The sequence below is a fragment of the Elephas maximus genome, chromosome 14 (genome assembly GCF_024166365.1).
Source record: "Elephas maximus indicus isolate mEleMax1 chromosome 14, mEleMax1 primary haplotype, whole genome shotgun sequence".
In the NCBI taxonomy this organism is placed as follows: Eukaryota; Metazoa; Chordata; class Mammalia; order Proboscidea; family Elephantidae; genus Elephas; species Elephas maximus.
Window position 1 is genome coordinate 34,592,855 of NC_064832.1, and position 23,893 is coordinate 34,616,747.

General features: G+C 39.6%; 1 protein-coding gene across 3 annotated transcripts in view; it reads right to left on the minus strand.

Annotated features, from left to right (window-relative positions):
* COG3 (component of oligomeric golgi complex 3) overlaps positions 1-23,893 on the minus strand; it is an 88,792-nt gene that overhangs the window by 26,833 nt on the left and 38,066 nt on the right. For 2 of the 3 annotated variants that reach the window (XM_049852963.1, XM_049852964.1), the window contains exons 14-19: positions 20,244-20,349; positions 14,332-14,456; positions 11,307-11,396; positions 8,190-8,310; positions 5,207-5,295; positions 4,963-5,097 (exon numbers count right to left, since the gene is read on the minus strand). In XM_049852963.1, the coding sequence (XP_049708920.1) occupies positions 4,963-5,097; positions 5,207-5,295; positions 8,190-8,310; positions 11,307-11,396; positions 14,332-14,456; positions 20,244-20,349 (666 nt within the window). The remainder of the gene's footprint in view (positions 1-4,962; positions 5,098-5,206; positions 5,296-8,189; positions 8,311-11,306; positions 11,397-14,331; positions 14,457-20,243; positions 20,350-23,893) is intronic. The other variant, XM_049852965.1, reaches the window with a different exon arrangement.

The following is a 23,893-nucleotide window of genomic DNA, read 5'->3' on the forward strand; positions in this document are numbered from 1 at the left end:
ACATCAAGAAAAAATTTAAATTTATAATGTTGCTGAGGAAATTAATAACCCTGCAAAGGAAATATTAAGAACAAACTTGCAATACTTTCGCAAACTGCTTGAAAGAAAATTAATATTGCCAGATACAAATTTAAGTTTAACAAACTGGGCCCACCGAGAGCAAACACTTTCGGCTTAGCTAAAAAAAAATTTGTCTAGTTGGTTTTGACTCATGGCAACTGAGAATTGTGCTCCACGGGGTTTTTGATGACCGTGGTCTTTTGGAAGCAGATTGGTAGGCCTTTCTTCTGAGGCACCTCTGGGTGGACTTCAATGGCCAACCTTTCAGTCAGTAGCCAAGCACTTACAATACTACCTTTTAAATGTTTTGATTCAGATTTTTCCCCTTAATTTTGTCATACTTTACCATAAAATAACTTTCTGCAGCACTTCGTATTTACATTTATGATCTTATTTTGGCCCTCATAATAACCGTAAGTAGTGAGGATGGATGCTATACCAAAAAAAACCAAAACCCGCTGCTGTCGAGTTGATTCTGACTCATAGCGACCCTATAAGGCAGAAAAGAACTTCCCCATAGATTTCCAAGGAGCATCTGGTGGATTCAAACTGCCAAACTTTTGGTTACCAGCCCAACGCTTAACCACTCTGCCACCAGGGTTTCCAAAACCAAACCCGTTGCCATCGAATCAATTTTGACTCACAGTGACCTTACAATGGCAGAGTACAACTGCCACAAAATGTTTTCAAGGAGTGCCTGGTGGATTCAAACTGCCAACCTTTGATTACCAGCAGTAGCTCTTAACTACTATGCCACCAGGGTTTGTAGAGAATAGAGAACCTAGTGTTATGGACTGAACTGTGTCCCCCCAGAAGATATGTTGAAGCCCCAACCCCTGTACCTGCATATGTAACCTGTATGGAAATAGAGCTTTTCCTGTGTTATATTAATGAAGCCACACCAGAGTAGGGTGGGTCCTAAACCTAACCTTGTCTGAGGTCTCTTAGAAAAACGGAAAACATGGAAACACACACAAGGGAAAGACAGATGTCATGTGAAGATATGTCTAAATGCAGTCAAGAAATGCCAAGGGCTACAGAAGCTGAAAGAGACAAGGATCTTCCCCCTGGACCAAAACAGAGAGAGAGAGGGAGACTAGCCCTGCCAACATCCTGAATTAGGACTCCTAGCCTCCAAAACTGTGAGAAAGTAAATTCCTGTTCTTTAAAGCCACCCACTTGTGGTATTTTTGTTATGGCAGCACTAGCGAACTAAGATACCAAGGCTTGGAGAATTTAAGCAACTTGCCTACAACTTTAGTTCGGAGGTGACAGAAAGGCACACAACTTTCTTGACTCAAAATTCTATGCTTTTTCTACTACACCCCACTATCTTTCCAGTCCTACTGAAGAGTTTGTTTCCAGCAATATTCAGTAGAATGAAATTCTGTAACAATAAAAAAAGGGTCAGTGGTTTTTGAAGTCTGACAGAAAATAATCTGACCCAAATGTTTTCATATGTAGCCCCCTCTCTCCACAATTATATTCCCAAGGGCCGTACAAATAGCTATAAAGAAGGTTATTTTTCCAGGGCAACAGCACACACACATGTTCTTCCAGTTCTTTATTTTTCTCGAGAAAGACCATTTGTTACATCAAAAATCTGGGGGGATGTTTATACGAGAAAGTTTAAGGCATTGAAGAAATGTTTATCACAGTTCTTCTGGGTCACTCCGCAAAACTTCAGGTTCTCAATCTGTAAAACAAATGCTTTACCTATTCTAGGTAGCAGGATGTAGTAAGAAATAATGACAACAAAGTATCTCAAAAAGAAGAGCCTAAAGAAGGCTCGTAAACAAAAAGCCCAATTTATAGCAGGTAAAGGGAATCAGAACCACGTCTAGTCCTCGGGCTCAAAAACAAGTCTTCTGACAATCCAAAAATGTTCTCTATGCACTAACATGGTTTATTTTATTAAGTCAACCCATATATGTGAAAAATCAGCCCAAACTTGGAAACAGGCTGACGATATTTTATTGATAAGGCCGAAGTCCAACTAGTGAACACTGAGACCTTCAAACATACAACCAAATGGAAGATGAATTCTGTTTCCTTTCTGCACCTAAGGGTGTTGTTTTCCTTACAAGCACTAGTTGCCTTATAAAATGCCAACTACAACAGGAGGCACTTGCAGATAATAACGCCAAAGGTTCTGCACTTGCAGATAGTAATGCTGAGGTTCACATGTAAAGAAAATCACTGTCAAGTTTTAAAATCTTTTACTCTTTTTCCTGCTATTCAGAACACTAATTAATGCTCCCAAAGTAAAAACTGAAAAATGTTTGGTTCATAAATTTTCTAAGTAATGATGTTTTAAATGATCACATATATTTGTGTGAACTCTAGTGCTTATATTTTGTGTGTGTGTGTGTGTGTGTGTGTGTGTGTCGGTATCTCTCTGTCTCTGACTCCCTCTATGCCAAGAGGACAGGAGACCACAAACACCCAGTGCCGTCAAGTCGATTCCGACTCATAGCGACCCTATAGGACAGAATAGAACTGCCCCATAGAGTTTCCGAGGAGCGCCTGGCAGATTCGAGAGGGGACTTGAATTTAGAATAAGACAACATAAAGGGTTGCCCAATCCTCTAAGCTGTAGTATCCACAAAATATTTGGTTTAAAAACTCAGTGAGGAGCAGTAAGGGACCAGGGCTGAAAGAGAAAAAGTGAGGCCACTGTGAGTGACCTGAGAAAGGACGACACAAGACTGATCAGGGTAGGATAAGGCTGACCTTGCAATGATGGTGAGAGGCAAGGCCTTCCCCCTTCCCAATCCTATAGTGAAGGCAGTGTAAAAAGAGGTCCAGAACACTCTACAGAGGTACCCACGCTAGATGTGTGCCATGGTCTACAGAGAACTATTACAGAATTTAGACTTGAATAAATATATTCTACATAAACCTCTAATTCCTTTTAAAAGGTTCATAGTGTATGGCTCTTCCACAACACACAATGGCAGAGTTGTACCTGATTTACCAAACTTATACTTAGGACAACCATATCAGTGAATTTTTATTCCCTTGATTTCTAGAGAACTCAGCACCCACTGCTATCGAATCGATTCTGACTTATAGCAACCTTATAGGACAGAATAGAACTGCCCCATAGGATTTTCAATGAGTAGCTGGTGGATTTAAATTCCCAACCTTTTAGTCAGCAGCTGAATTCTTAACCACTGTGCCACCAGGGCTCCAGAAAACGAGGCAGGGACCCTTTAGTCCTAGATTTCATTATAACCATTTACTTATTTCAGAAGATTCATATGCTGCTTTGTTACTGTAAGATATTCATCAACGTACTTCAGCTAATATTAATTGAATGTTTTCCCATGAATATGGATTGCAATCTACAAGCTGGTTTTCCATGAGGATAATTTCTGTAAAAACTATAACTTATCTGTAAATTACAAAGTATCAATATTTGCACTATTTTTTTAATCAAGACCCTAACAGAAACATTTCCACATCCTTTTAAACATGCGTGGGGTGGAAAAAATATACATACACCCCCCTGCCAGGTACTTGATGCATATGAGAGGGCTGAAATCCGCTAGGCAAGTCCAACCGCTGATGATAAACAAAAGGGGAGTTAGGCTACTTCAACATTTCTGAGGATCAGAATCGGCTTGACAGCAATGGGTTAATATTTGCTTTTACGTATTTATTATTATTATTTAAAACTAATATCTTCCGTCTTTACCATAGGCTGCAGGCATGTTAGTGTAGGTGGGCAACGGATTACTTAGCGGACTACCTGTTTCCCTGTCTCTCAGCTGTTTCATGGATAAATCTTGTCTCCCCAGTTAAGACTAGTAAAGTAAATTTGAGGGAAAGGGCCATGTATTTTTATTCTTTTTTGTTTTTCCTTTTTATGATGTCCTCTAACACAAACGGAAACCCTGGTGGCGTAGTGGTTAAGTGCTACTACTGTTAATCAAGAGGTCAGCAGTTCAAATCCGCCAGGCACTCCTTGGAAACTCAATGGGGCAGTTCTACTCTGTCCTATAGGGTCACTATGAGTTGGAATCGATTCAACGGCAATGGGTTTTTGTTTTGCTAACACAAACTGCAGTTTAATAAATGAGAGTTAATCTTAAGACTTTTTAAACATCTTCATAATGTAAGAAAGTCCTTAACAAAGAGACTTAGATAAAGATTAGGATGAAACGAGTTTCAAAATAGTTACGATCTGATTTTTTCACTGCTGGCATTACACAGTGTAGTCAGCTGATGAATTTTAGCTAAAATAAATATATAAATAAAAACCCAAACCCATTGCCATCAGGTCGATTCCGACTCATAGTGACCCTATAGGACAGAGTAGAACTGCTCCATGGAGTTTCCAAGCAGCGCCTGGTAGATTCGAACTGCCGACCTTTTGGTTAGCAGCTATAGCACTTAACCACTACACCACAAGGGTTTCTGAATTTTAGCTAGACTACAAAAAAATAGACCACTTATTATAAATCCATCTATCTGGCGATTAACATGCAAAATGGAAGGGAGCAACAGCATGTAAAACAAGGAGGAAAATAAATCACCCATTTTAAGTGACAGAAAGCCATGATTCACAGGCCTGTGGTCACTGCCAGGCTGGATCCAATCCAGGAGAAACTGAGTTGGAGACCACAAGCAGATAACCTACAATGGGCATAAACAGAACATTGCCAACCCGGGGTCAGCTATAGCTAGCTTTGCATTATTTGCACGCTTCAGCTTAAAAAATGAAACCTCTACAAACATATCTAAATGTCCTCAAACCAAAAAGCCTCCGCACTAGGAAACAGAGATTTCCCAGACCAAATCATTACTTCTCTACCAGTTTGCATCAGAGGGTAATTCAAAAGGAAATCTCGGGAAGAATTCACAACGACTCTAACAAATATGCAGCAAGGCCTATACCTTGGTCAGGAACTCCTCCAGCTGCTCCACAAACAGCTTGGTCTGCTGCTGAATAAACTGCTCACAGGCCGACTTCAGATGGCGGTCTACATCTTTTTTAGAGTCAAGATAATACTCTCTTATCTCAGGAGTGCCCTTAAAAAGAAGATGACAATTTCCTCCCATTTTTATGTGCCTGGAAATGACCACACAGGTAATGAACGTAGTTTATCCCCCACCACCAATGAAACAGACACTTTCTCACCTCCAACAAGAACTCTATCAAGGCATTGTTGCTATTCAGCCTAAAAAATCTTGGAACAGTCATGGGATTCAGGATTTTAAATGCTGCATCTGTGAAACAAAACGACTCGTCCAGTGAACATGTAGCACGTCAACAGAAAAGCCTACTTACTGTTTCAGTCTGTAACATACATTCGGTCTCCACCACCACAAAGCAAAAGCAGTGTCGTTTCCACTAACTTTGTGAGTGGATGAGGGAGACAGGGGCCAGTGACAGCTATAGAACACACACGTACTCACTTTTCTAAAGTCAGAACTGCAAGAGGACCATTCAGCTCCATTATTCATTTCCACAGAAAAATGATAGATGATTTTTTTTTATAGACATCTTCAAATTTCCCTGCTTTGCTTTTAGGGGCTTAAATGGGCTTTTAAAAAGTATCCATGTACTTACCCAGCTTCTTTGTTAAGGTTTTGGCTGGCAAAGAAATTTATTCATTTGAAGCAGAGTGAATAAACTAATTTGTCAGCCAGAAAGAAAACACCATAAGGACATATTTACCCCTTAGCCTCCAGACTAACTAGAATTTCTGCAAAGTACTAACTGAGGTCTCATTGATGTTCAAATGCAATAAGATACAACAATTAGTTGCAAGAGGTTAGAGGCTAAGAAAGTAAAGAGAGCAAGTATTATTATGTGAGAGCAAGAAAAGACCGTTTCTTTGCTTTGCTTTGGCAGACGGGGAAAGCAAAGCTTCAGTTCTTCCAGCCCTGGTTTTACAAGCACACGCAGTAGCACTTAACTGCCTTTGACCCTGGTCATAATAAAAAAGACCTTCTATTAGATTCTGTATTCAGAGAAAAGCTTTGGTAAATGGCTCTGCTTCTACTGTCTTTTTTACAAGTTACCTGAAAGATTCTGTCTGCAATAAACGGAATCATCACCATACGGTAGGGTCATATAAGCTTTTATAACATTCTCAGAAAAACACACTTCAAATTTTGCCAAAATTTAACCATATTTTGTTTTCTCACACCTCAGTAGATCTACGCTAGAATCAAGCAGCAACAAGTTATGTTTATTAGGAAAAACTGAAAGTAGATCCACCCATCTCTAGCCCATCACTTATAGAAGGTGAGGACTATGCACAGCCTGGTATTCTTCAAGGAAAGAGCGCCACTTCCACATCTCACGCTGAAAGGGGAGAAGGAAACCCACCAGAGGGGTTGGGAGATGGAAGCCTCTGATGAGAATATGCTTTAAAAATTGGTATGTTTTCATAAATTTTATATACATATATATTGTATATTGTTATAAATTTGGTTAAAAAAAATTTTTTTTTTTTTTTTACCCAGGTTTAAGGCCCTTACCCTAACTTTGTGATCCCACCACTCTTTTGTGGTACACAATGCACTCTTCCCATATTCCCCAGGTTAGGAATCATCTAGATTAATCTTGCTTCAAACTCTTACTAACACTGTCACCTGCTTTAGTTAGTAAATCCAAGAAAGCAAGTCAGACAAAAGGCTATAAAACAACACATTTGGAAAGGGAAGCCAAATCTATTTCAAGGTGGTGCAGAAGAGACAATGCAGCCAAGCGGCAGCATGATGATTTATAAAAAATGTATCATTTATATGTTTATATATTTATGTAAATACATAATAAAAATATAAGTAAAATACATATAAAAATTATAAATAAGATATATGTATCTTCATTCTGCAAAGGCAAAAGCCAGGAAATCTGACTGGTGCTTTATTTAAAAAAAAACATAAGTATATGAATAAAACATAGGCTTGCTACCCAAATGCCTGCAGTGGAGAACTAAAGGCATTCTTCACGGAAGAGAGGAAAGAGCATCAGGAAAAGAAAAGGAGCAAACCTGTTCTAACGTGGCTCCTCATTATACCACCTTGCTCCCAGGTGACTGAAATCAAGTCCACTACTGAGCAAGCATAGTAACTAGGGAACTGCACACTTGCTAGTCTTAGAAATTCTAGAGGCTTTCTTCTGAACCACAGAACACAGAAAATAATCTGACTGACTATTTTCTCATTTCTCCCAGTACGGAGAAAAAAAGTTAATTCATGACATAAATGGATGGCTTAAAGCATTAGGGCTTAATTCCCTCTTGGAAATGGTTAAGAAAAGACGAAGAAAAACTTGTCAGTAATTAAGGGCAATGAGGGATATTTATGGAATAGCCTTAACATCTTAGAAGGTAACTACTTTGATCTTTTACAAATCCTCTCTTGTTATTCCAGTCAGGGACAAACTGTTAGGGTGGACAGATCGTCTTTTCCGGGATAACTAAATGTCCATTACCAACCCACAGACCACAGCTACGTGATTACTTAAAAACCAGCTGAATTAACAGTGACAATGCCATTTAAGTTCATTTAAGCACCTCCAGCTAACAAAAAAGCATTTTAACATACATTTTCATTCTTAATGATCTTGATAACCTGGTGGGGGACCAGGGTAAATTTATCACGTTCGTCTTACCTATGAGGAAGCTGGGGTAAAGAAGCTAAAAGACCCATCCAAGATCACATGAGAGTCTAGAAATGATGGACCCATAATAGAACCCAACTCTTTCAAACTCTTACTCTAAGTATTCTTCTCATTTTACCCAGCTGGCTTCCTAAATTTTCACAAGCTGACAAACTGGTCAACTCAATGTTTAAAATCATTCCAATTAGCTGACATTGTAAGTAATTTTTAACTGGTTATTATCAGATGTAAACAGAGTCTAAGAGAGGTAATGCTGTGTTATAAACTGAAATGCTCAAATATAGCTTCCTTCATAAAGAAAACACAGCAAATGAGAAGCCATTAGGATGGTGACAGCTTAGCTTAGTATGAACAACTAACATGCTTGTTAGCAAGCAAAGCATGCAAAAAAAAAATTGCAGATGAACATAAAATAAACCTATAACCTGTGCTGACACATCTGGACAGGCAAATACACCCACATGTGCCAGCCAGGACATTGAAGTACCTCTAGTTTTCTTGAGGTCCAGGGAAATTTCCTTAATGGTGAATTCAGTGTGAAACGGAGCAATTTGCTCACGAAGAATCAAAAGGTGCTTAATTAAGAAAAGTTGTCCATCAACCTGAGTCTAAATAGTAAGACAGAAAAAAAAAAAAGGATATTATCACAGATTAAATAAAAACACAAGCACGTACCACATATATGTCATTAATCAACATTAATCTACCCAGGTTTAAGGCCCTAACCCTAACTTTGTGATCCTACCACTCCTTTGTGGTACAATGCACTCTCCCCATATTCCCCAGGTTAGGAATCATCTAGATTAATCTTGCTTCAAACTCTTACTAACACTGTCACCTGCTCTACTTAGTAAATCCAAGAAAGCAAGTCAGACAAAAGGCTATAAAACAACACATTTAGAAAGGGAAGCCAAATCTATTTTAAGGTGGTGCAGAAGAGACAATGCAGCCAAGCAGCAGCATGGAAAAAAAAGTAAGGAAAAGCCCAGCAGGAGCAGGCTTCCGACCCGTTACTGCTTTCTAGTTTCTCGTCAGTAATACGGCTTTCATTATTCGGCCTAAAGTGCCTTCAAAATCCAGAACATCACAATTCCTCATGTTTATACAAAAGTACAAAAGCAGCCTCCAAAGGTACAATGCTTTGGAGTTACTATTTTGGACTGTCTTGCCACAAACAGAGAACCGACCAGCTCCACCCCCAGAGTCACTGCATTCCCTTTTGCCCTCTCAAGGCCCAGCCATAAGGGTTTCGCGACTGAAGCATAATTCTCAATGCTCTGACCCAATTCCAAATTAGTGAATCATCATGGCTTTTATTTCAGGAAAGAGTCTGGGTATTAGCCACAGCAAGACTGTGTTACTGCTACTGAAGAGAGAATCTTATTTTGAAAATATTTCTCATGAAATTACACTACATCAGGAAAAGAATATAGCTGTCCTTCTGTAACCAATATAAACTTTACACGGGTTAGTAAACGAAGTGATTCCTCCATGGGGTGGGAGGGTGGGTGGGTGTGTGCGTGTGCGTGTGCGTGCATGTCTTTCACTGTCTCCCCACCTTCTAAATAAACACATAATCACAATTTTTTTCACTGCATAATTAAATTCTTACTGTATATCTGATTTGTATCTTATTTTTTCTTTTTACCTTAACATAATTAATTTTTTTTTTCCAATTTGCAATCAATATAAGTATGACTGATACGGTGGAAACTCACTCTGCACTCTGGAACACAGCATCTAATAAAGGAAATGCTACATATTTTAATTACTTCTCTGTTTTTAACGGAACAACTCTGCTGGGTAAAAACAGTGTAAAATAGGTTTCATTCACTTTACTAAAGCTGTTATAATCCAGTGAATAGAATCATGTTAACTTTACTGAAATTATTTTTTGATAAAATTAATAGTAGGACATAACACAGTGCCTGGCACATACTGTGTGCTCATCTGTTAAGTTTATAAGAACAGTTCCTTACTTTAAAAACTAGAAAAAGTCTCTAAGACATTAAATCACTGTCACTGACCACTTTTTAAAAGCTAACAGACAAAAGTGCATAAACTCAGCCATGAAAGTCAAACAGTTAATGCTTACCAAGTGAAAGCTTCCTCACATATCCTTAAATCCCTTACAGTATGGAGGAAACAGAATAAGCACAAAGAGGACAGCCTAGAGGTAAGTAGGGCAAAAGGCTGAATGATCAAGAGACTTTTCATTTCTCTCTTAAAGAGATGACAGTGGTACCAGGGGGCATAATATATGAACTTTTTTTTTTTTAAGTAGGTCATAATTTCCTCCTGGTTATTAACAAATGCATGCTTACTGGAGAAAATCTGTAAAATAAAGAAAACTTTTGGGAACTGGGGAAAAAACAATTGACAGTCACCCAAAAGCTTTCACTGTACTTATTTTTCTTCAATGCATTTTTTCTACCACACAATTAAGGTCATACTGGATGTCTGGTTTGTATCCTGCTTTTTCTTTTTACCTTAACACGTTTAAGTCATATTTTATTCTATTTTTTTTTTAATTTACTGGCTGTGTAGTATGGCACCATATGTGCCACAATTTACTCATTTATTTTCCTAATATTAGACACACAGGTGTTTCCTAATTTCACCTATTAAAAAAATGTGAGAGCTGATTTTAAGGCTACTTAGCTCAGGCTTGCAAATACTTTTTTTAAACTTAATCTGCCTGCCTATAACAACTTTCCGTCCTTTTCTAGTCCACATCTCGAGATTTCATGTCCACTCTCCATCCCGTGAACAGGAGGATGGAGCAGTCATAAACAAAGGGAGAGCTCTGCTAGTTACAGGATCCTGGAATACCAAAAAGTATTTTTAAATTGTTTTGTGGGGAGAGGTGTTTTTTTGTTTTTTTAATCTAAAGCCTTGATGTTAGAAATCAAGTTTGTAGATCTGGAAGTCCAGGAACACTCTAAGCAGCAATGAAAATTTGGCTGGAAACAGCCACATCAGCTTCCTTCCCATCGACAACAGGCATTTGAAGTGCAGAGTGTGCAGAGTGGCACTTTCAACCATGCTCTATGTCTTGAAAAGAAAACCTCAGGGGCCACTGGGGAGAAAGCATAGGCCAGCAGCCTTTAGCTCCAAATCCCTTCTTGATTAAACACTTGTAAACACTGGCAATACCTTGTAGTCACACGACCCAAGGGCCACAGTTGCCGCAAAACTGACTAATTTCCTCCAAGTGAAGCCATTCCTACTATTTCAAACATTCTTGTAGGACCAATTATAAATTGCTGCTTTTCCTTGAAAACGCTTTTTCGTATTCCAGGGAAACAGCAGCCCACCACTTCCTCAGCTGCTAAGGCTATAGCCGTAAGCCTTTATCCTACAGAACGTAGAATGTAAGTACCATTCTCAGTACTTCGGCAAAGCTGGCACTCTCTATACAGTGCAGTCTTTATTCAGCACTATGATGAAACACTGGCTTTTCTCAAAAGGCCTCAAAATTAAATCACATGGTACAAACTAAACCTACTGCCAAAATGGCTTTAAACTTCTGTGTCTATAGGTAAGTGCTATATTCCACAATATTATTATAAGTAGTAAGACTTCACCTAACACTTCATCAAACCTTGTTTTTGCTGATAGACTCTGATGCTCCCAGCAAGGACTGAATGCACGCAGACAATGCTTCCTGTGATAATCCTTGGAACACTGCCCTCTGGTGGAATAAAAGAGAAACATCAGCCTATAGCACTTCAAACAAAAATGGAAAATCTCTGGGGAAAGTAACCCCGATGCCGAGTTGATCATGACGATAGTGACCCTATAGGACAGAGCAGAACTGCTCCATAGGGTTTCCAAGGAGCAGATGGTAGATTCCAACTGCCAGTCTTTTGATTAACAGCCAAACGCTTAACCACTGTGCCTACTGGGAATACAGTAAAAAATGCTTGTTTGCTCTTACCTATGGGAAGAATTTATGGCCAGTAATACTCCTGGAGTTTTCTATTCCCATGCACTCATCTCTTGAAGCCCTCAGGTGACCCTTTTACAAATATTTACTGAGCATCTGTTTCACGCCAGGCACTGTACTAGGTGCTAAGAAACACAGTGGTGAACAAGGCAGGCATGGCCCTGACCTCGTGGCACCCTCACTGCAACATGATCTCAGGTTGTGGGACTGTTGTTCAGATCTCCAAAACCAACTTTAAAACAATGCCTCAGTAAATCCGTTTCTAAAAATGTTTTCTAAGTATTCCATGATTCATACACAATTCTTCCTGACAGTTATTATTTAAAGCAGAAAAAAACTGTAAATAAATGTCCAATTATGGGAGGCTGACAAATAAAATACTAAAAAAAGAAAAAAACAACCCCGCAGCCATTGAGTCAATTCCGACTCATAGTGACCCTGCAGGACAGAGAAGAACTGCTCCATAGAGTTTCCAAGGAATGCCCGGTGGATTCAAACTGCCGACCTTTTGGTTAGCAGCCATAACTCTTAACCACTATGCCACCAGGGTTTCCAATAAAATACTGGTCAACCTGAATTACAGAAAACTGTGCAGTTAGTGAACATGAAATCAAAGAATGCTGAAGAATGAGGAGAAATTCTTATAAAACACAATTAAGGTTACAAAAGGTATATAAAGTATGATTCTTAACTCAGTTCTGCCATTGCTCTATTTTCCCAGAGGTTTGGCATGTTGGTCTGGGCAGGGACTCCTGCCAGGACCCTTACTTTCCTCCTTGCCTCCATTCCACCCAAGATGGAACTGAGATGGATGGGCCCAAACAACATATTATTAGGTCACAGTCCTGTGCCCTGGCCTCACACTTGATGTTATTCTATTTTTGTATTGTTTTTCCATTTCCCATGAGGCCACTGTAGTAAGAAAGATCAGGGCTGCCCCCTACTGGAACAATGGCCCTGCCTAAAGAAGGCTAAAGATGGGCACCTTAGCCCAAGACCCTCTTTCCCCTCTCAGCCTTAAAGTGTTTTTCATTTGGGTTTGTCTTTCTTGCCTTCGAGTAGTAAGACAGAGAGGGATAAGACTTGGATGTGAGCTAGGTAAGGAAAAAGAACAAGAATAGGCAGGCCTAAGGCATACAACAAAAACAGGCAGAGTAACCTGCTTAGGTCTACCTATTCTTTGCCTAAAATCCCTGTTAAGCACACTAAGAGGCTGCACTAGGGTCCATGATGACAATGGGTTCTATGTGGAATAGGCCCCTGAATATTTCCCTTAGGATCCTGGTTCCACCATAGAAGTTTCTGAATCTCAGCCTACTACCATCATTCAATACACCAAATGAGGAGCCTGGGAAAGAAGAGATGCCAAATGTCCAAATGTCCCTCCGGAAGAGATCTCAACAGATGAGCAGAAAGGTTGAGACACCTAAATCTGTAGAGGTGGTCTGGCTTCACCCCTAGAAGTCCAAAACTAGGCAAGGGGCACTTCCAGTTGAGTCAAAATCCCCAAGCACAAAACCCAGCAACTGTACAGTTTAAGACAGATGGAGAACAGTGTGCACTCTACTGATCCAATGCAACAACTGTGCACCGTGTCCAGTCTCTAGGTACAGGATATCTCCAGTGTGAGAGATTATATACATGCCCCTTGGGGGCCAGATTCTTAAGAAACAGTGACATCTGGACAATTAATTAATGACTATTGCATTTAAGGAAACCCTGGCAGCATAGTGGTTAAGAGCTACGACTGCTAACTAAAAGGTCAGCAGTTCTAATCCACCAGGCGCTACTTGGAAACCCTGTGGGGCAGTTCTACTCTGTCCTTTAGGGCTGCTATGAGTCAGAATTGACTCAATGGCAGCAGGTTTGTTCTGTTTTGTTCTACTGTATTTAATCACTTTTCTTTATATATAGCTGGGGTTGTGACAATCAAGTTAATAAATATAAAAAAATTAGAACCACTGAATTTTATAAACTCTTTTGGTTCAGCAACATACCACAACCAGTAAGTTTAGACAAATCTCATCTCGCAGGGAACGATAAGCCTATTATTAACTGGACTGCTTAAAGTAACTGTTACCTGAAATCAACGCACAATCTAAGTTAGCGCTTTACAAAAAAGTACTACCAATTCTTATTTCAATGGTTTGAAACATACGTAGTCTTAATACTATTTGTTAAGGATGCTGATTCAGATTCTGTATAAAACTAAAGTAGCTGCATTTAATACTAAACGTACATGATACCTACGTGACATTGGACTCACTGCTCAGCCTACTCTGCAGCTGTTTTTCCTCATCTGTTAACTAAGGCAGATGAATTAATCAGTAGTTTCACACTTATCTGTGGTCGTGGGCCCCTCCGAGAATCAAAGAAAGCTACAGCCCTCCTCAAAAACATACAAACACAAACACACACACAAAATTTTACCCACAATTTCAAAGTGTTCACAGACTAACCAAAGCCCATCAGTGGATTCTAAGAGTCTACAGACTGCTCAGGTTAAGAATTTCTAAATTAGATTGATCCTAAACTTACCTTCCTATCTAGAATCACACCATTCTAAGAATACCAAACAAAATACTATACAAAGACCTTAAAGCAAAATTAAAAAAAAAAAAAGATTTCAAGTGAAAGATCAAGCAATTTAAAGTAAAGGTACAAGAATTTACACACGTACATCTATGCATCTGTATAATTTGGAGAGACAGACGAGAGTTCTTCGAACTGTAGGGTACCACATTCCGTGAAGATCTGCCGGAGAAATTGTAGCCAGTGGTCTAGCATTGAGGGATTCTGTGGAACCTAAAACCCAAACGGAGAAGATACCTTTCATACACATGGATGTTTGTCTTTAAAAAAATTGCACGGCATCGATGAACTGCTCTCATTAGCTATCGACAACTGGAGGGCTCAATTTCTTCTAGCCCCACCTTTAACCAAGAGCACCCTAAGCGTCTAAATCAGTGACAAGCGAGATTTAACAAATAAGTGAGAACAATTGTGACTTATACGCAATCCAGCCTCACATACATGTGCAACTTAAATTGCCTTTCCCTACCTGTGATCAATAAAGCTTTGTGAAATGAACAAAGACTATACTCATATTATGGAGTACCATACCAAAAAACCAAACCCACTGCCACTGAGTTGTTTCTGACTCATAGCAACCCTACAAGACAGAGCAGAACTGACCCACAGGGTTTCCAAGGAGCTGCTGGTGGATTCGAACTGACAACCTTTTGGTTAGCAACAAAGCTCTTAACCTCTGTACCACCAGGGCTCCAATGGAATACCACGCAGCCATTAAAAAGGAGGCAGGTCTATATGTGGTCAGGTGCAAGTGAGCTGAAGTCAGTGGAGGTGAGGGAATGACGAGAAAACAAAGCAACAACAAACAGGAAGATTAATCAAAGCTGGTTTGCCTGACAAGCTTCCCCTCGTGCTCTGGGTCATATCACTTACAGGCCCAGTTAGTACATCCAATTCCCACATGACCAAAGTTGGCTCCCCCCACAGCTTCAGGCAAGCGTGAAGAGGACTAGGGAAGGGGGCAGCTGAGCAGACACAAACCTTTGTAAGCCAAGCATAATCACTTTGGGGTCAAAGGGACCAGGTTTCAAATGAGTCATGCAAGTGCAGTTGGCATAATATACATTTTGGGGACAAGAGAGGATATTTAAATATGAACTGGGAATTACAGGATATTAGGAAATTTCAAAGATTTTGTTAGTGTGATATAGTTATGTAAGAAATGTCCTTATTTTTTGGACAGGTATAAAGTGTGACTGATTAGCAAAAAAAATACAACAAAGTAAAATTTTATATATATACCCACACACATACATATAGTGGTAAACGTCTTAAATTCAGGTGGTAGACATGGGTGGTCATCATGCTTTCTACTTTTCTATTTGAAATTTTTAGCAAAAAAAAGCAAGATACAGAGCAATATGCAAAACAATTTTTTTAAGAGCTAGATCAGCTTACGCTTAGAAGAAGGCGTGGAGGTTGTAAAGTGGGTTTATGAGAGAAAGCAGAGAAGGAATGCTCAGGATTAGTGCTTTGACTTCATAGTTTTATAGGCTTTTTTTTTTTTTCATGAAATCATGCAATATTTGTATAATTTTTAAAAGCTCTTCCATGTACCTTTACTTCAAACTAAGATACCTATTTTACATGAAGTTTCTTAAAGATAAAAACTAGACAAATTATATCATTGAATATTTAGGAGATTAAGGATCTACAGAGTTTTGCTAAAGATTATGCTACCTGAGGATCCCTCCTTCAAAACACAGAGTTAAGAAAGTACTGCCCCCTAAAAAATTTAGTGAAACAAATGTGTCAGTATTCTACAGCCAGAAGTCAGCTTGGCTCTTGATTTATGCATGTTCCCGTTTAACAGCTGACCAGGGAGAAGTTTACATGTTCCCGTTTAACAGCTGACCAGGGAGAAGTTTACTTACACAGCACGTCAGCAGAAGGCGAGTGCATGCTGGCTGCCTTTCCTGAAGAGCGCGCGCAGCAAGATCCCGCAGCGTGGCTTCTCCGTGGACCCCCTGGGTGTCTCCCCCAACACCCTCCGGGAGCCTCCCCTCTCCTCCTCACTTGCTGTACACAGAGAATAAAGTCTGTGCTTTTTGAAGGTGCTGATAATCAGTCTCTTCACAGAACAGTCCTCCACCAAGCTGCCCTGACGCCTAGTTCTAGCACGTGAACAGCCAGCCATTCAAAGACCTCTCTTTTGGAGCTTCTCATTCTTTCACTTCCCGCATACCTTGGGACCTTAAAAAGTAATCAGACTCTTTTTTTGCTCCCCATGCCACATGACTCAGAGTCTTGCTTTCCACCCCAAATTCTAACATCATTCTGAGTAGCATCAATAACCATATGGACAATCCATTTGACACCGTGTTTAAAGATCCTTAACCTTCTCAACTCCAAAGACGCTCACTTCTAACCTTTTACCCCCGGCCCCATAGACAGACCCCAGGCTTTCTTACTACTCCAAACTATTTCACCTCTTAACTGAGTTATTAAAATTTAGTCTCCAACTCTCTAACCATAACATCCTCGTGATTCTGCATTTTTCTCTGTTTACTCAAACCACACTGCCAACCATTCCTCCTTCGGCTTCAACCACATCACGCCACCTTGTTTGCTTCTGACCTCTCCAGCTGCCCTTTCTCAGTCTGCTCAGCATACGCCTCTACCTCTATTTCCTCCTTGTTGTCTGCATTTGCTAAGGTTTTCTCCTCAGATTCTGCTACTATCACACTACTTTCTGTCCTGAGGTGATCTAATACAGGCCCCAAGCACCGACTACTCCTCAATCTTTATCTCTAAACCAGTCCTCCCCTTGACAGCTCTAGAACAGTGCTGTCCAGTAGAAATTCATTGTGAGCCATAAAATAAATGTGATGCGTTAAAAAATGTGTTTGAAAAAAAAGAAAAAAACATTCTTTGATGGTTACCAGGGATGGGAGGGAGAGAGAAGGAAAATTACCAATTAGATAGAACACAGATGTTAACAGTGGTGTGAAGAGAAAGACAATACATAACATCTGGAAAGTCAGCACAACATGACCAAGGCAAGAGAAGACACCGAAAGGAACACAAGAATAAAGGGCAACTACGGTACCTACTATAGCTTAAGACAATCCTGCAAAAACACTATTAACAACAAATAATTAATCAATGGAAAAACAGGTAGATTGATACACCAAGAGGTATGGGAGGGTGTAAAGGAATACACCCACCTGCAGATACAGGTTTGGTGGTAGATATTTCTACATAAATGACTGTAGCTGCAGCTCACAGAGCACACAACAGGTACAGTCAGGGAAACCTCTTAGACATAATCAAACACCCTGCGGGAAAAAGCTCCTAGGGTAAAAGACAAAGGACCACAGACTCAGGGTTCATCTACATCAATGGACACAATATAGTTCATAAAGACAATGTTCTGCATCCTACTTTGGTGAGTAACATCTAGGGTCTTAAAAGCTTGCAAGCGGCCATCTAAGACACAACTACTGGTCTCTTACCGCCCCGACTAAAAAAGAATTAAGAAAACCAAAGACCCAAGGGAGCATTTAATCCAAAGGACTAATGGACCACATGAACCACACAGTCTACACAACCAGAAGAACTAGATGGTGCCCAGCTACCACTACTGACCACTCTGACTGGGATGACAACAGAAGGTACCAGACAGAGCAGGGAAAAACTGCAGAACAAAAAGTCAAATTCACAAAAAAGACCAGACTTACTGGTCTGATAGAGATTGGAGGAACCCCAAGATTATGGCCCCAAATCACCCTTCTAACTTGGAACTGATGCCATTCTTGGAGACTACCATCCAGACAAACAACGGAAGCCCATAAGATAAACAATTACACCCTAGAGGAACATACTCCTCAGAACAATTAATTATAGATCAAAAGAGCAGTATCTGCCCAAAAGCAAAGATAAGAAAGCAGAAAGAGGTAGAAAATCAGGACCAAAGGAAATGGGGAACCTAGGACAGAAATGGGGAGAGTGCTGACACAGTGAGGAATGAAATCAAGGTCCTAAAAATTTTTTGTACGAGCTATCAAATGGGAAACTAATTTGCTCTGTAACTTTCACCTAACGTACAATAAAAAACAAATAAATGTGTTTCTCCTTAAACCAAAATTATCCCCTGAAGTCTTCTTTAAACCAAACAATAAAAAAAAAAAAGCTTTTTTTTTTTCTTTTTAGGTTGGCTTATTTAGTAGATGCCTTGAACACTGTGCTCTTTTGAAGATCTATCTATATCAGATCAAACTGACAACACCAACTCAAAAGATTTAGGGGGCAGTAAATTCATGTTAACGGGAGAGAAATAATTCTGAGAAGGAGGGCGAGAATGGTTGCATGACTGAATTGTACACGTAGAAATTGAACTGGTATTATGTTCTGCTGTATATTTTCAACAATAATAAAGTTCACTGGGAAAAAAATGTGTTTTGTACAAGTGGAATTATTTTAAATAATTGTTTTATTTAATTAATCCAATATATCCAAAAATCATTTTAATATGTAATCAATATAAAGTATTACTAATAAGATACTTTCCTTTTTTTTTATACTAAGTCTTTGAAATCTAGTGTGTCTTTTACCCTTTCCCATCACATTTCACGTTCAGTGGTGCTGAGGCACTGCAGAAGAAAGTCCTGGCAATCTACTTCCAAAAAATCAACCACTGAAAACCCTATGAGCACAGCTGCACTCTGACACACATGGTAGCTCTAGCCACAGAGCAGCTTTTCTCCGTTGTTCCATCTGGGCCTTGATCAATGCTCCCTTAGCCTCCAAATCCAGTGGGTCATCAAATTCTACTGATTCCAATTCCTAACACCATCCCTCATCTATAGACTTTCCTCCAGCCCCATGTCAACATCATGGTTCAAGCCACCTTTATTTTTCAAATGGAAGAACACAACAACTCTGATCCAGTCCCAACGGTTCTGTCAGCAATACCTTACTGTAATGCCAGCCATGGGTAAAAGAATAGACTTTACTGGGAAGAGGAAAACACCCAAGGCCAGGTTCAGCAAGAAAGAGATGTACTCTAGTCTCTCGTGAACTCCTGAAGAGGTGCACTAGAGACAAGGGCTGCTGGATACAGCATGGGATCTATTTCAGAGGAGGAAATTTCAGCCCCTTGTGGGTCTCCCTTTCTATAGGCAAGTGATAAAATGGCTTTGTCACATAGGGAAATCTTGGCAGCTGGATTTGAGGTACCAACTGTTTACAGAATTCACTCAGAATACCAGCCTGGAGCTCTTGGGGATCCTTTAAAGCCCATGGAATGTTACTATGAGCTCTAGCATTGCCCTTACAGCTGAGAGGCGGGGCCGGGTTGCTCTATCTAGCTTGTTGCCTAGGTAACTCATGGGCTCCCCCCCCCCCACAGAGTGATTCTTGGACAATTTTGCTCCTTGCATAACCTGCACCCTTGTCCAAGCTATCCCATACATTTCTGTCAGTAATATTTTACCCCAGTCTCAGTCATTCAATTCCTTTACATGTTCTTCCATTCCTCCATACCTTCCTATATGGTGTTCTATCTATCTTAAACAATCCTACTTCACCTGGCTTTCTCATACTCACCTGTATAATGGCTGCAGCTTCCAGATACCACACCGCTCATTGAACCCACCTCTCTGCACTCAAACTTCATCTCCCTTCATAATTTTGATGCCCTTCTTCCATGGTCCAAGAGTGCCCTGGGCATACCTTCAGCATGTCACCTCTGAATTACACCTGTGCCTTGTCAATCTCTTCATACAACAGTCCTACCACCAATTTGCCCTGACACCTAGTTCTAATACATTAACATTACACCATTTAAAGCCTTTTTTTTTCAGAAGCTTCTCATTCTCTCATTTCCAACATACCCTGGAAGCATAAAATCATCAGACTCTCTTCTTTGTTCCCCTCACCACCTGACTGCGGGCTCCTCAAAATCACAAGCTGTTTTTTATGCCTGCGACCCAACAAGTCCCCAATAAAGGTTTCTTAAATGAATGAATAAATGTCGAAAGATAAGGCATCATAACATACCAGACTCTGTCAGACTATTAGACTCTGCTTCTTCTAACTGAACGTCTGAGAACGAAGTTTCTGAAGGTGCCTTTTTCTGTTCCTCTTTTAAACTCTGTGCAATTTCCTGGTAGAAACAAAAATCAGAAGAAACATTAAAGTGGAGTTTTCAGCAGTGTTTGGCAATATGATCATGTTCTTTCTACAAAGTAAAGAAAGTACTAATTAATAAATGAAATGAACTAATTAAGAGAACTATGCCAAAACCAAAACACATGGAAATGAAAAGTTAAATTAGTATGGGGTGCAGTGTTTCTTCTTGTAAGCACACACACACACAGCCTTGTCACCTAATTTCAAAACTAATACAAGGTATCTGCTGAGAGGTCAAATAAAAAAGACTCACATAAGAAGCAGACTTTCCAACTTCAAGTTCTCAAACCAAGTATTAAAATGTAAGACTGGACACATTCTGAATGTCAGAAATGCTTTTATTCAAGTACCTGGTCAATCTAATAACAGGCTTTCTCTTTAAATGAGAAGACCTATAGTATGATATTTTTGAAACAGATTTTCAAAAAATTAACTTACAGTCATCAAAACTGCAATTAACTATTTAATGTGTTCTTCACTGCCTAAAGAATATCATCCAATATACGCAGGTAACTAACTACAAAGTTAGTAATGAAGACCCCACTAATTTACACTGGCTATAAAAAAAAAAAAAATTTTTTTTTTTTTTTTTTTATAAAGGCAGGAATGCACACAAATGAGGACCTCACCAATATCTAGCTATGGCTGAAAAGAACAACCAGAGAACTGACTGGGAGACAGACTCCATATCACCCAGGCTGGCCCTCTCATTCTGCATGCAGAAACCAAAAGTACAGCCAATCCCTAACTGGCACACAGATGTCACGGCCATATTGTCCTTATACCCAACCCCTCACCAAAGAAAGACAAAGCAAGTAGGTTTACTGGAAGCAATAGCCTTAAACCAAGAAGTCTACACAAGGAAGCACCAGGAAATTGGCCATGTAATGACTAAATAAATATACCAAATATATCACTAAATTATGCTGAGGGGAGGGGGTACATAGTAAACTTTATCACCTGAGATTCTACCAGAAAACTATTAAATCAGGCATTCCATCTATATTATAAAAACTGATATTCATAATGACAAGCCAGCAGGGGGGAGGAGGAAGAAAGCACAATTCTCTACATCAGGCTGAGAAACAGACCCCGCTGCTATCACTTCAGAGTCAAGGTGGCATCAACCATCTGCTCGCTACAGTTATTACGAAACCCAGACACAAAAAAATAATTCCTTAGTATGAGCATGCAAAATAATAAAGGCTGGACAAAACACAAACTGCCTAATACTACATGGGCTACCTACCACAGCATCTGATCCCTGCAAGGTTATTTTTATGTATTATAAAAAACTAAAAAGTATAAAGTTAATTTTAAAAAATCCATTGCCAGTGAGCTGACTTTGATTCATGGAGAGCCCACATGTGTCAGAGTAGAACTGCGCTCCATAGCATTTTCAATGGCTGTAATCTTTACAGAACATGGAGCCCTGGTGGTGTAGTGCTTCAGTGCTCAGCTGCTAACTGAAAAATCAGCGTTTTAAACCCTCCAGCCACTGTGTAGAAGAAAGTCTGTTTCCGTAAAGATTACAACCTGGGTAACCATATGGGACAGTTATGATCTGTCCTATAGGGTCACTATGAGTCGGAGTCAACTCGAAAAGAACAGGTTTGGTTTGATTTTTGGTTTAATCTTTACAGAAGCAAGTTGCCAGGTCTTTTCCCCCCAGTGCTACTGGGTGGATTCAAACCACCAAACTTTCAGTTAGCAGCCAAGCACCACACAAGGACCCCTAATAAAACCACCTAAAATACAATTTTAAGCAATACAAGTTGGGGGAAGGGAAGAAAGCTTAGGAAAAGATTCTTAACCAATAGGTAAGGGCATTAGACTAAATAGGCTGGCATATTTTGAGGCTGTTAGCTTTAAAACAAACACACCTATTGCTACACACTTATCAATCTAGGCACTAAAATAAGTTAAAATGCTGGCAAGGATGTGAAACAACAGGTATGGGTTAGTATATACACCTACATTTCTTGTTTTGTCAGGTGAGAAGGCTTCAAAGCAAGTACATCTTGGCAGCACACCTAGCACCAAGATCTTGGTTTCTAATACCATTCTACCATAAAAGGAACCTGGGCTCCCTGGGGGAAATGGATGATTGTAGGACTGGGACAGGAAATATACAAGATGAACATCCTGTAGTACCAGGAAAAAGAAAGTGCTTTAAAATAAAACAAACATCTACAATTGTGGGGTATGTCACAGGGACACAGAAGCCAAATGAAAGAGCCCCCAATGGCCAAAGCCAGAACAATTTGAGCAACAAAACAAATACAGTAGTATTGGATTATAACCCAAACTATATAACAGATATCCATAAGTCCATGCTATCGTAAAAAAATGACTGAATAAATAAATTGGGGAGAAAAGATAAATCTCTCTTGCAGAAATATTCCAAATAATTTATGTAGATACTCCACCCTCAAGGAGGGGGACCGTATATCCCACTCCTTAAGTGGGGGCTGCATATTGTGACTTCCTTCCAAAGAGTGAGTATGAAAATGGGGGAAAAAAGGAGAACTTCACAGTGGAGAAACCTTTGTCAGGTGAGATCAAGGTCAAAGTGAATCATGACAAACCATGCTGATACTATGTACCCTTGATATGATGATGAAAGGGGCACTTCACCTCTGCGCTCTTCCTTCCCAGAACCCAGAACCCTAGCCTAATCATGAGGAAAACATCAAATCCCAACAGAGGGACATCCTATAAAATACTTAACCAGGCTTCCTCAAAACTGTTAAAGTCATCAAACACGAAGTCTGAGAAACTGTCACAGCCAAGAGGAGTCTAAGGAGACATGAAAACTAAATATAACAGGGTTATCATGGATTACACACAGGAACAGAAAAGATACAAGGTACAAACCAAGGAAATCAAAATAGACTACGAACTTTACGTAATAATAATGTACCAATACTGACTCACTAATTGCAGCAAATACACCACACTAATGTAAGATGTTAATAGAAGAAACACTGTGCGATATATGGGAACTCTCTGTACAACCTTCTCAATTTCCCTGTAAATCTAAGATTGTTCTAAAAACCTATTTAAAAAAGGAAATCAAGCTGTGTGAAATTCAGTAGAAGCGGTCTAAACAGAAAAAGAGTAACATCTGAGTCACACCCTAACAATAGAGGCTGCCCCTTGGTGACAAATGGTGCGCTGACACACTTAGGAATAAACGGACTTGTACCTATGTTTAATAGGCCGAGAGTGAGTCTATCACTACTCCTACTGTAAACAATGATAATCAGCAAGAATAGTTTACACGCCTGGCAAGAATTAGATTACATTTTTAAAAATATATTAGAAACGTGTTAATAGAAACAAAATTATATCGGGGGCATTTTCAAGTTTACCAGCACCAAATTTTGAAATTTTTCAAAACAAATTACCAGGCTACTGACAATTTTTACCCTACTACTTTTAAAAGTGCATTTTTATTTTAAGTATTTTTTCCCAACAAACTAGGTCAAGTAATTTTGTCTTAATCAAGAAACTTT